Here is an 11,574-nt window from a genome sequence, read left to right as displayed (position 1 = left end):
ACTAGCATTTAATACGCCATTGATTATGCCTGATCTTTTAAGTACCAGAGCCTGGTGGTATGACAAGAACAGCCAGGGAGTGCAAGTGCTATTTTGTAGAGCCTATTAATGAAGATATAGGGAATAAAATTGTCCATTTGCATCTTTAGACTTAAATTTTTTATGTTATATAATGTGCTGTCCTCAGAAATCATTTTGGTCTAGGGGAATGCTTATAAATTGTGTCTTGTTTCAGAGTTAAAGAGGCAGAGGAAGTCTGCAGACAGAAAAAGGGGAAATCACTATACAATATAAGACCAAAACATGACTCTGGAATTGTAAGTAAAAATTGTAGCTATACTTCTTTTACCATTGTTCATTCTACCTTTTTCTCCTTTTCTTCTATAGATATCTTACTCTTGATACACTACTTGTTCTGTTGGGCTTTTATTTTTTTAAGAGGTGCTAGATTAAGCAACTTGCATGTTGTCTGTTAATGTTACTCCATAAAAGAGATGTAGAACAAGCAAAAGTAGTGTGTTATTGCTCTATCCTGCCAATATCTGCACCACAGTCTTGGTGTGGGAGGCAACTAGATAGGAGAAAAAACAGTTACAGTCTTCAAGCTTATTCAGCCTCAAATTACTCTTTTCTGGTTACAATATTTAAAGAAGGTTCAGAATAGCGTGCATTTTGCAAATTAGATCACTGTGTCGGGTACTAGTAGCTTCTGTTCCACTGATCTGATTTTCTTTAAAATAGCAGTTCTTTGGAAAAGATAATACTGTGCTTTGTCTGTTCTGAAAATAGATGAAGTGTAATGACAGTAGTCTTGTCAATTCATTATTATGAGACTCAGAGGTAGATCTGAATACCAGAATCTTGGTTTATTTGGCACTGCAGAGATTCCCAATGATACTGAAAATTTGACAGAGAGAAAAGGAATGTAAATAAATTATTTCACAAGTTTACTGCAGTTTACTTCAGTTCTGATTTTGAGGGGATATTATTTGTGAATTCAGTTCTAGAGTATGTATGATTTAATGTTAACCTGTGCATTTGTGTGCTTTACACATGTGAATTCATTATCTTGCTGAGTTTTCTTCATTTTCATATTTATTATTTTTCAGAAAGCCAAGATAAGTATGAAAATCTGACAGAAGAAAAGCAAAAGCCATTGTTACCTGGTTACCAAAACTCGACATGTCTGTGGGTGGGGCGTGAGGGGGAAGGAAACTACATCATCTTGATCATTTGCTTTCTGGACCTTTTGAATTCGCCTTTTTGTTCTCTGGAGTTTTCCACCAATTGATGTGTTAATGTACATTCATGAATGAGTGTAAACACTTTAATGGAGTGCCCGGCAATAGACTAGATATTAACTTGAAACACCTTCCCTGTATTCAGTATCTCCTTTACCATTCAAAGATGATATTTTGTAAAGTGTATGGTATACTACAAATAGGCCAAGTCAGCATGCATAAAAACAGTATCTGCATCAGTTCTGAACATGCTGAAAATTACATTAAGTTGAACTTCATAAGAATACTACTTGATAAAGTAAAATGTTTCCATTCCTACTGGCAACATCTGTCTAAAGCAGATACGTCATGACACTGCACTTAGATTAGGGAAAGAAATGTTACTCCTAGTGAATTGTTTGTATTCGTTTCATGTTGGCATATGTAGTTTGTATTTTGAATCGTTAAGTGCTGCTTATACAGTATAATCAATGCTTTCCCAACTTGTTTGGTTGCCCTCCATGGCTAAATATTTGTGGAACAAGATGTTTACTGTAACTATGTTTAAAATCGATAAGGCAACATACTTTTATGACTTTTACTTCATCTTTTGCCAGATAGTGAATGCCAGGTGGTAATGGGGGTCAGAAATCCAGCATTAAAAAAAAAAGGGGGGGGGGAGGCAGGGAGCAAGACAATACAGAAAAGCACAGAAGTACTATAGAGAGAATATAAGAGAGATTTGGCTGTTATAGTTTGTTAACATATAAAGCAGCTAATAATTTTACATGAACTTTGGAAAGCGTAGTATAGATTTAACTGCTGATAAGTCAGACAGGCTTTTGGCCATGTGTACATGACTTCTCTTTTGGAATTAGCTTTACAGTTACTTTAAAACTCCTTTAGAGAGCCGCTAAACATGCACATGGGGACTGACATTTATGAAAAACAGTAGCCAATTCTAGTGACAGACACAAACTACCAACTAATTGACATTAATTTCACACTTAGCATAGTTGCAGGGTTTTCTTCCAGGCTTTCTGTGTCCCTTGCTAGGAGATTAATGATTGAAATCTATGACACATGCTTTATTTCTGTTTGCAATTTAGAATTGATTATATCAGCCTTGATCTGTTCAACCAATAACAACTCTTTCCTCCAGTCATGATAAAATAGCACCAAAACAACCCGCCTGATTGATAACATTCTGCTTTCAAGGCTTGCTTTTCCTGAAAGCAACCAGAGTTTAATACTGAATTGGAGGCACAGACTTCATTCAGCCTAGCTGCCTGAAAGACACTGGAGTAAAAAGCAAATGAAGTCTAACCTGCAGGAGTCTGTTATTCCCTGTCTAATCTAGCACATCATCAGACATTCCTACCTGTCCAGAAGCTACAATACTATACAAGTGTCATAAAAAAAGTGTGAAATATGACCTCAGGAATCTGTTATTCTTCACTTATACCAAGCACTAGAAAAGATGGTTTTTTTCACTATGTGAAAAGTAAGTCTCCTGTTGCTGACAAACCTATTTGAAATTCTGTAGTCGTAATAAATTCTGTCAGGGATATAAATTACTGAGAATGGAGCTCTAAAACTTTGTGTTGATGGGAGTAACATTACTATTTGGGAGAGTGAGAAGAGATTATTTGTTGTTACAACTAACTTATGGGGAAAAAAAAAAAAAACCTTTAAAAAATAAAGCTATTTTAATGGCACTGATTCAAATCCATGTTTGTATTTATGTAAACAGTAGTCTTTTCCTCTTAACTTTGCTCCTAAGTGCAAGAATACAGTAGCATGTTTTCATTTGTAGCCTTCCTGTTCCCTTCAGTACCTACAGTATGTATATTATACTAAATGAAATAATAGATCATCTAACAAAGATCACTATGTGCAATACTGTATTTAGTGTTTCTATTTCAATTTTTTTTAGAATGTTAATTTATATGAAAATAAAAGGAATAATAACAAAATAGTTGCCTTCTCTCTTCACTCTCATGCTGTGCTGTAGTTTTAGCAACCATACACTAAGTGCCACTTCTCATCAGGAAACTAATGTGACGGGATCAGTGGAAATGGGGCTTTTGGATGCACAGTACCAGTAACTCCTCCTTGTGTGATATCTCTTCCCAAATGGGAATAGTGAGGAGCCTCGGCATTCTTTACCCAGTCAGAGTGTATCACTCACTTATCGTGCTTGTGCATGCCTCTGGTAGTGCATTAGTCTTAGCTGGTTCAAACAGATCTCTTTACTGCTGTGGAGGTGATCTGATACCTGTGAGGAGTCTAACTGTTCTTACTAGAAGTGCACCTGTAACCTGTTCTTATTAATGCTGCCTATGTCACATGCTTACTAAATTGCTATTATTTCAAAAATGTGTTCGAAAATATTCTTTGCATATTATGTCTCTTATATATGTATGTATATTGTAATCATATACTCATTTGAGTTGGAAGGGACTTCAATAGGCCATCTAGTCCAACTCTCCTGCAATGAACAGGGACACCTACAGCTACATCAGGTTGCTCAGAGCACCATCCAGCCTAACCCACAGCATGAGTGGAATCCCAATGTAAGGCTCACCATTACTTTTTTCAGTGGCATACAGAACTTTGTCAGAATTCAAGACTTAACATTATTTTGTTTCCTTTTAGAAAGTGGAAAGGCCCTTTAGGTCTATCTCTCCATTTACTTGAGTATCAAATATGCTACACTTGCTGAGCCTTTGTTGTCATCATATATCACTCATAGTTGCTTAAATTGCAGCAGCTCAATAAGGACTTCTATACCTAAGCAGCAGATGTAACTTACTGAGTATGAGAAGATCCTCCTTTCAAGATGATCTAAGATTTGTGTTGTTGTTCTTTGCAAATTAAACCTTTCAGAAGGACAGTACTTAGTCACAATTGTTATGACACAGCAGTGGTTGGCTTTCCTGTAGCAACTTTCATCAGTGTAAAGAACTTCCAAAAGTCAGTTAAGTATTAACCAACAGTGGCACTGGGAATGTGACTAGTCACATCTTCCATAGGTTGTCATCTTTCCTTGTCTGATGTTTTTAAGTGATCAGCTTAAAAGTTGAAAGCAGCTATTAATTTCATCAAGAGAAGATATAGTAAGTCTTTGCATTGCTATTATTTTGCTACATATTCTAGGCTAATAAGCAGGGCTCTGTTTATGCCAACTCCCTTATAAATTATGTAACTGATATACATCAATTTTGAACTACTATGGACAGAGTAAGTGAAAACTGATAGAGCTGAATTCTTCTGAAGACAATATGAAATGATCAGAAAAAGACAAAGCAATGCCCAACATCCTTCAGGTCACTACCCATCAATCAAATAGGATTCACATTACAGAATGGGTTTTACAGGCTATTCCCTTGATGATGGCAGATCTGTCTTTGATAAACATTCATCCAACCTACCTGTAAAGGCATCTAAGGGTAAGCTCACTGTCTCAAAAGTATGGTGTCTTTTTGAGGATAAAAAGTCTCTGTTGAATTTAATTTTTTTTTTTTTTTCAGCTGCAGCTGAAATTTAAGCTCTTAGAAACCAAGAGTCTTCATGTGTCACTCATCACAGACCAGGGACTTGCCGAATCAGCAGTGCCACAGCAATAGAACTTAACGTTTGCTGTTCCCCTCCCTTCCCTGTCCCACAACACCAGTTGCATTTAAGAGAGATTGGATCTGTCTGAGTGCCTCTTCCATCTACCCAGGGTGACTCACCTGCTCCTGGATTGTTTTCACAAGAGGGAGATCATTGAATTACCACACAAACTTCTAGTATGCTTCAGCATCAAGGCAGGAAGAGGCTGAGAGAGCCAACCAAGCTGGAACACAGACAGAAGTTCAGCTGGGTGCTGTGCAGTGAAGCTACAAGCTAAGTAAAAACACTGGCCAAGAGACAGGCAAAAATGAGAGTAGGATGCTGGAGGATGTGTCTGCCTGAGCTCATTTTGAACCAAGTGACTGAGGCATTTGCAAGATGGGGCATCTGCCTCATCAGGAGTTGGGCTCAGTGATCTTTAGGGTTCTGAATTGTGAGAGAATTTGATCAAGAGTCTGGGAGATGAGGAGAGTGGGTTCCTACTTAAGTCAGTTACAGTGCCATAATGAAGGTAGCCCCCCCTTTGCTAACTGTAGTCTATGCACTCCTGTTTCTCTCAATATCCATGACAGACATCTCTTCTGATGGAAGCTCATTTCTCTCTGTAAGAAATCCCGTTCCTAGCTGAAGTTTTCCTTCGTGTTTTTGTTGTTTTCAACAATCTTTTCTTTGGGTTGGAAAACAGTAACAAAGATACTACTGTACACTTTGAGGTGCGTACACTGCACCTCATTCAAGAGCTGATAGCCAGGGTTCAAACTCACTATATCTTAACAGACATATTTATTTCCACATGTAGGTTGGTTACTTTTATGTAAGGATTTACCTGCATTTTAAGCAAAATCACTGATGATAGCTGCTTCTCTGAATGTAAATGCCAGCAGTTCAGCCGGTGTGAAACTTTGGTTGCCTTCTTGTCATTAACCAAAAAGCAGTGGTAGTTTAGAGGTAAATTAACAGGAAAGTGTGTAGGGGTAAAGTAGCTAGGCTTCCCCAAGCTGTCAGGGCAATCCATTTACCTGTGTCTCATATGGTCAGAAGGAAACTGGAAAACAGACTGATTAAAAAGCAGCTGGACACAAGGTGTTGAAGCAAAGCCTGTACATCTGGGTGCCATATAACCCTAGAGTAGCTTTATTATTTAATCTATAATTTAATAGTAGACCTATAAAATAATTACATTATACTTAAAGTATTTCTTCATTTTTTGTTTTCATTTATAAAACAAGAATTAAATACAGTTTTAACCATTACAAGCTCAACTCAGTTTTTACATAAACATAGCTCCTAGAAGGAACTTTAAGCTGCAGCATAGTCATATTGCAAACCGATGAAAACCCCAGGCAGGGCATAGCTTAAAGATTCTTGCACATTATTCCTAACTGAAGTTACCACGGTGCTTTTCTCTCTCTCTCATCCAAAATGACTTTCAGTCTGTTTCTTTCAAGTGGAGACTGAGATCACTGGAGTCATAATAGATTAGTTTTCTCCACTTTGCTCCACACCCACACTGACACTATCAAGCCTGGAATGAACACTGTCCATTCAGGGACTGGCATGATGCTGTTAGTATAGCAATGCCAGCTTCTGAAAAACAACTGTGAGGGGTCTCCCTCTGCATTTCTGAAAGATCACAGAAGAAAACACATAACTGTTCACTTAATAGGGCTAACATACCTGACCAACCTCATCCTGCCCGTGCCAATCCCCATAAACCGCTTGGTGAGCTCTTGTGGAGCTCAGTCCCAAAAGCCTCTTAGAGCAGCCTGTCTCACATAATATGGCACTGAACTCTTGGCTGGCCAGAGTCCTAAACACATTAACCCCTTGAAGTGGCTGCATGTAAGGAATCTGGAAGGAAAGGGTTCCCACAGCAAGCTGTTATCAGCAGATGCAGATCCTGAACCCTAAGACATGCATCGGGGAGTCAACTTGTCATTGTGAATTAGTAAGCTTCTGATGATTGAGCATGCATGGACTTCAGTTTGGGAGAAGGGGCTGGTTTGTTTTTAGACATCTTATGATCTTAATGCAGCTGGTACTAATACAGATCAGAACTGGAACAAACAGGATACACAGGACATGCTAAACTCCACCAAGTGAATAACAACACAGTGTGATCAAAATGAACTGCAAAGTGTTCACCACCATGGATTACATAGAACCCAAACACTCAGTGGACCACCAGTGCCACAGTGATTAGCACTGACTCTCTCTCCCTGCTCATACAACTGTGACCTATTCCCACGGCACTGACTGATGAGTTTGTCCTTTAACATCAACACTTTTTCCTACTTTCCAAACATGGGAAAGATGTCACTTCCAGCACCTGATGACACTGAACAATAAGGCAGCCTTTGCATTCGGTCCAGCAATGACCAAATTTTGTTCTTTGTGTGACAAGTGCTTTTATACCTTAAGTGAAACACCACTAGTATTCTCAGCTCCTTTCCAATTATCTTCCACCTTCTCTAGTCTGAGCAGGCATAAATGTAAGGTAATAAATGGATGTTGTCCTTTTTGGAGTAAGAAACAGGCACAGATCTAACACATTAATGTACCAAAAGCCCAGTTAAAATGCATCCATTTTAAGCCAGGCAGCTGACCTAGCAACCAAGTCTCTTACCACATTTTAATCTCCGACATATTCTGTCACAAGAAAAATATACATGGCTAGGTCTATAATACTTTAAGCAGCTGTTTACTATAGCTAAGTTACAAAACAAACACTGCTGCAGAGACCACATGTTCGGTATATTCCAGCCACAACAGCTTAAGAATCCTCCTTCAGGCTGCTGATGTGATCACAGTGGCTGATCTGACATTTCGCCCTCTCTCTTTCAGCTCTTATCTGCAGTTCAGACCACAAGCTTGGAACAGTTTGTCATTGCACAGTAAGAGGTGTTTCAAGAAGCCGAGCCTCATCAGAGAGTCTCTTTTTGTATGTTACTCTTTGTAGCTCTCCCTGGTCTGCCTCACCCAGATTTGGACAGAACCCAGCATATCGTGGTGACAGCAGCAAGTTCCGGAACAGCGTAGTGGGAAGGCATCTCATCTGGTGGAGGGGGCTGGAGTGTAGGGCAGACAGCTTTACTCCACACAGTGGAAACATTTAACGTTGCATTCAGCCAACTGGTCGCTTAGATGCACAGTCTCAACTTCAGGAGCCTGCTCCACCCCGTAAGATTCAACTGTCAGATGATACCAGACATAAAATGAACCTGATGGTCAAGTGCATAACATAGTCCATTAAATAGCTTTATTCCAGTAGGCACATGACAAGGAGTCTTTCCTTGCTGGAGAGATGCCTCCTGAAATACAAATAAACAGAGAAAAAAGAAAAAACAAACCAAGAAAATAGGCAGTCTGCCCAACGGAGAAGAGATGCAGCGGGAAGTCTGATGGGGACAATAGGACAAAGCAAGCAGTAGCCCCACAGCTGTTCTTACATCTTGCCTGAATTGTTCAGATTCACAGACATGCACCGACACTGCTTCACCTTCTGAATTTTCTTGAGTCGGAATGGTGGGTCCAGCTCAGGGCACTCCAGCTGCACAGTCGAGGAGGTCACCTTGTGTGGCTTGCAGAAAGCACAGGACTGGAAGGACTCCTCCTCCTTCTTCACATGCCGTGGTATGTAGAAGGAGTTGCACTGCCCATAGCAGAAGCGGTTGATGATGGTGCGGCTTATGCAGCCCTCCTCACTGACGGTCTGTCGTAAGGGCTGCGTCTTGCACCAGTCGCTCTTGAGGTACTTCCGTTCGGTGACCACGAGGGCCTCCTGGCTGGAGGCCAGCACCTCCTTGTTCAGCTGCTGCCTCCGCTCTGAGTTGTTGCTGCTGCTGTCCTTGTAGGGGGACGGGATCGCCCCCGCCGGGCGGTTCTTCCTGCTGTCTGCTACTCTAGCCAGTGCTGCGATCAAAAGGATGGACACGGCAAATTTCCAAATCATCCTGCAATGGCAATACAAGTAGCTGTTAGAAGAGATGCGTTTTCAAACCACAAAGTGCTGAACTTAACACATGCTTTAAGAAGAAATGGAGACCTTACTGCCTTTGTAATCCCACCACTTTTCCTAAGAGATTAAGTATATTCTAGGGTGAGCATTTATCACAAAGAGTCAGGCCCTGTTGAAATGCCCCTCTCTTCTTTCCCCTGTAGCAAAGCTGATGCTTTGATCACTGAACCACTGACTTTGCAGAAGCTTCAGCCAGAAAGGTTTCCTTCTTTTCTGTGAAATCCTGGGCCAAACAGCTGGGCAAATTGCTGGCTAGGAAAGGCTCAGCAGACTTCTGCCAACTCAGTGACAGCTCATCTGTGGAGACTGGGGAGAGGGAAGGGAATAGTGTGCTACACAAGATGAACTCTCATTTGCCTCTTCAGATCTAAAGTCCCTACCTAGCCTAGTTCCAGGCAGAGGAGTGAGAGGTGTCCAAAAGTATATTTTTATCATTTTGAATTGCTTCTGGTGTTTCTCAGGGCTTACAGCACATACAGCCCTTCATATACTGTCTGTGGGAGGCCGAAAACTTGATAGATTTATTCTTCCAACAGGAGGAAACACTTAAATACAACACAGGGGACTTCATTACTGCAAGGTTTCCTAGGCAAATAGCTTAAGAAGGTTTGTAAACATGAGAGAGTTCAGTATTTACTTTAGATGTTAAGGAATAGGTTAGAGCATAAGCCAGTTGCTAAGCTAAAATAAGCAGCCAATTGGCAAAAGTATTTTTTCCAATAGTTGTCTATTAGAATTTCTTGTTCTGTGGAGCATAACTTAGCAGCTCCTGGATTTTCATCAACAACTTGTTGATACCGTTTAGTAATGTGTCTAAATGTGCATGTATGACATCAGAGCAAAATTACTGAATTTCCTCATCAAGCCAATGTTCACAACTCATTTGACAGTTCATTTAATTTTGTTGTCCCAGGAAAGGCAGAGCAGAGTATTTCTAGGGTGCCAGAAGTGAGTGCAGCCCAGAAGCTTTCTGTTCTGAGGTTAGGGACGCTTCAACTCTTTCTAAAAGTGCTCTACTTACCTTTGTTCTGAAAGGACAGTATTTATGGAACAGTATGTAGATGAAAGAGTCATCCCTCCTTTCCCAGTATAGTTTCAAATCCTTCCAAGTAGTGCTTTTTTTTTCCCTTTAGAATGATGCCAAGAAAACAAATACTGTGACACCAATAAATATAGATATATCTAACTCTGCAGACATTTGAGATTTTGCATTAGGTAGTTCTAACATAAAAACACACCATTTTCCAAATAAAGACACCAACAGATCAAAAATGTGTTTATGGTGAAGATTCAAGACATCAACAAGGCAGAGCTAACATATTTAAGCTCTGGATTGATAAAAAGAAGGAAAAGTAGCAGATTAAGTGGAACATCTTTTAGATAATTTTCTAAGTTTATAAGATCTCAAGGTCAGACTTTGACTAAATTTTAAGGGGAGAAGTTGGAAGTGCTGAAGGAAAGTGCTTATCCCAGAGCTGTGAGTGGAAGACGCTCTGATGCAAACATCAAATATCACCAGACTGCATGCTTGAAATGGGAACAAGTGTTCCTAAAACCTAAATAAGCAAATTCATCTGTAAGTATGCCAAGTGCCCACTGACATCCATGGTAGCCATGGGTTCTTTAAATCAGTGGCCTATTTTTGCACTGCTTAGCATTCAGCACGCAAGTCCAGAAGGTTTGTCCAGATCCTTCAAATGAATCAAGACTAGACTTGGATTTCATCACAGGTATTGTCGCCAACAGCCCTGGATGTCAACCACCACAGCCAGGCCAAACTCTAATCGAATAATTAGTTTCACTTGAATGCAGTGTTCCATGCTTCCTCCCAAACTGTTCTCATGTTATTCTACACTGATGGCTGCTTTTCAATAGTAGATAAAAAAATGTATGCCCACTGTTTTGTGTTTTAGATAGAAAAGGGAGTGAATAAAACAGGAGTTATGAGCCTACATCTTCTAGTAAAAGACATGCCAGGATGCCTTATGTCAGCATTCCTCAGACAATCTCTTCTACTTCTTTTCTATATGCAGAGACACAAAGTAAATGCTCCAGCTCTACTGTCCTTCAGGGAAGGAGTTCAGTCCTTTTCAGAAGGGATATACCTCTCCAGTTTCATTTATCCTACCCTGACATGGAAGAGAAAGGTATAAATCCAGAGACATGTCAAAAAGAGAGATGCACACTTTCCCCTACTCCTTTCTTAGCAAAACTCTGTCTTACCACGCTCACACTTTCCCATCACAAAATGCAAGTTAAAAGACAACTTTCTTTGCATGTCAAGGATGGGTTTGAGCAGAAATCCTACACAGGAATTCTGTAATGCTGACAGAGGTAGCAACTTGAAGTTCATAATGCGGAAAAATATTATAGTAGTTTTATAATTTCTGAAATAGTTTTATGTAGGCATGGGAAGCCATTCAACAGAATAAATAGGATTTATTCACTAAGTCTATGTTTATAACTAATAAAGCATTATTAATCAAAGCCACTATTGTACACCAAACTTTGCAGTACACATTAGCAAGTACTTCTACAGACACTCAGGAACGCAACGCCTATTTCTGTCATTTATCTCTATCAAATTTGAACCTTCTGATATGTACAGAGAGCAAATTACTCTGGTTTACACCAGCTAGTCAAACGTGCACCCTCTCAGATCATGGAATTTCTAATCACAGGGCTGCCCCTTACTAACCGACAAATCACTTCTTCCTA

General features: G+C 39.9%; 1 protein-coding gene and 1 long non-coding RNA gene across 2 annotated transcripts; one reads left to right on the top strand and one right to left on the bottom strand.

Annotated features, from left to right (window-relative positions):
• The first annotated feature begins 228 nt into the window (after positions 1–228).
• LOC109365939 lies at positions 229–1,890 on the top strand. Its single transcript, XR_002111836.2, has 2 exons — positions 229–317; positions 1,110–1,890. It is a non-coding gene; the product is annotated as an uncharacterized LOC109365939 (long non-coding RNA).
• A 1,005-nt stretch (positions 1,891–2,895) lies between these two features.
• On the bottom strand, positions 2,896–11,304 carry GREM2 (gremlin 2, DAN family BMP antagonist). Its single transcript, XM_019612725.2, has 2 exons — positions 9,878–11,304; positions 2,896–8,791 (listed from the first exon to the last, which is right to left on the bottom strand). Exons 1-2 carry the CDS (start codon positions 9,928–9,930, stop codon positions 8,284–8,286), a joined length of 561 nt encoding a protein of 186 aa, XP_019468270.1. The 5' UTR covers positions 9,931–11,304; the 3' UTR covers positions 2,896–8,283.
• Positions 11,305–11,574: the final 270 nt, after the last annotated feature.

Source organism: Meleagris gallopavo, chromosome 2 (assembly GCF_000146605.3).
Source record: "Meleagris gallopavo isolate NT-WF06-2002-E0010 breed Aviagen turkey brand Nicholas breeding stock chromosome 2, Turkey_5.1, whole genome shotgun sequence".
Classification (NCBI taxonomy): domain Eukaryota; kingdom Metazoa; phylum Chordata; class Aves; order Galliformes; family Phasianidae; genus Meleagris; species Meleagris gallopavo.
Note: the sequence above shows the minus strand (reverse complement) of the source record. Positions and strands in the feature narration are given on the sequence as shown.

Bases quoted from the DNA above. Each gene is read 5' to 3' on its own strand.
- GREM2 (XM_019612725.2), bottom strand. From the start codon at position 9,930: ATGACTCTTTCATCTACATACTGTTCCATAAATACTGTCCTTTCAGAA. The intron at 8,792-9,877 runs GTAAGTAGAGCA...TTGCCATTGCAG, and splicing joins ACTGTCCTTTCAGAACAAAG to GATGATTTGGAAATTTGCCG.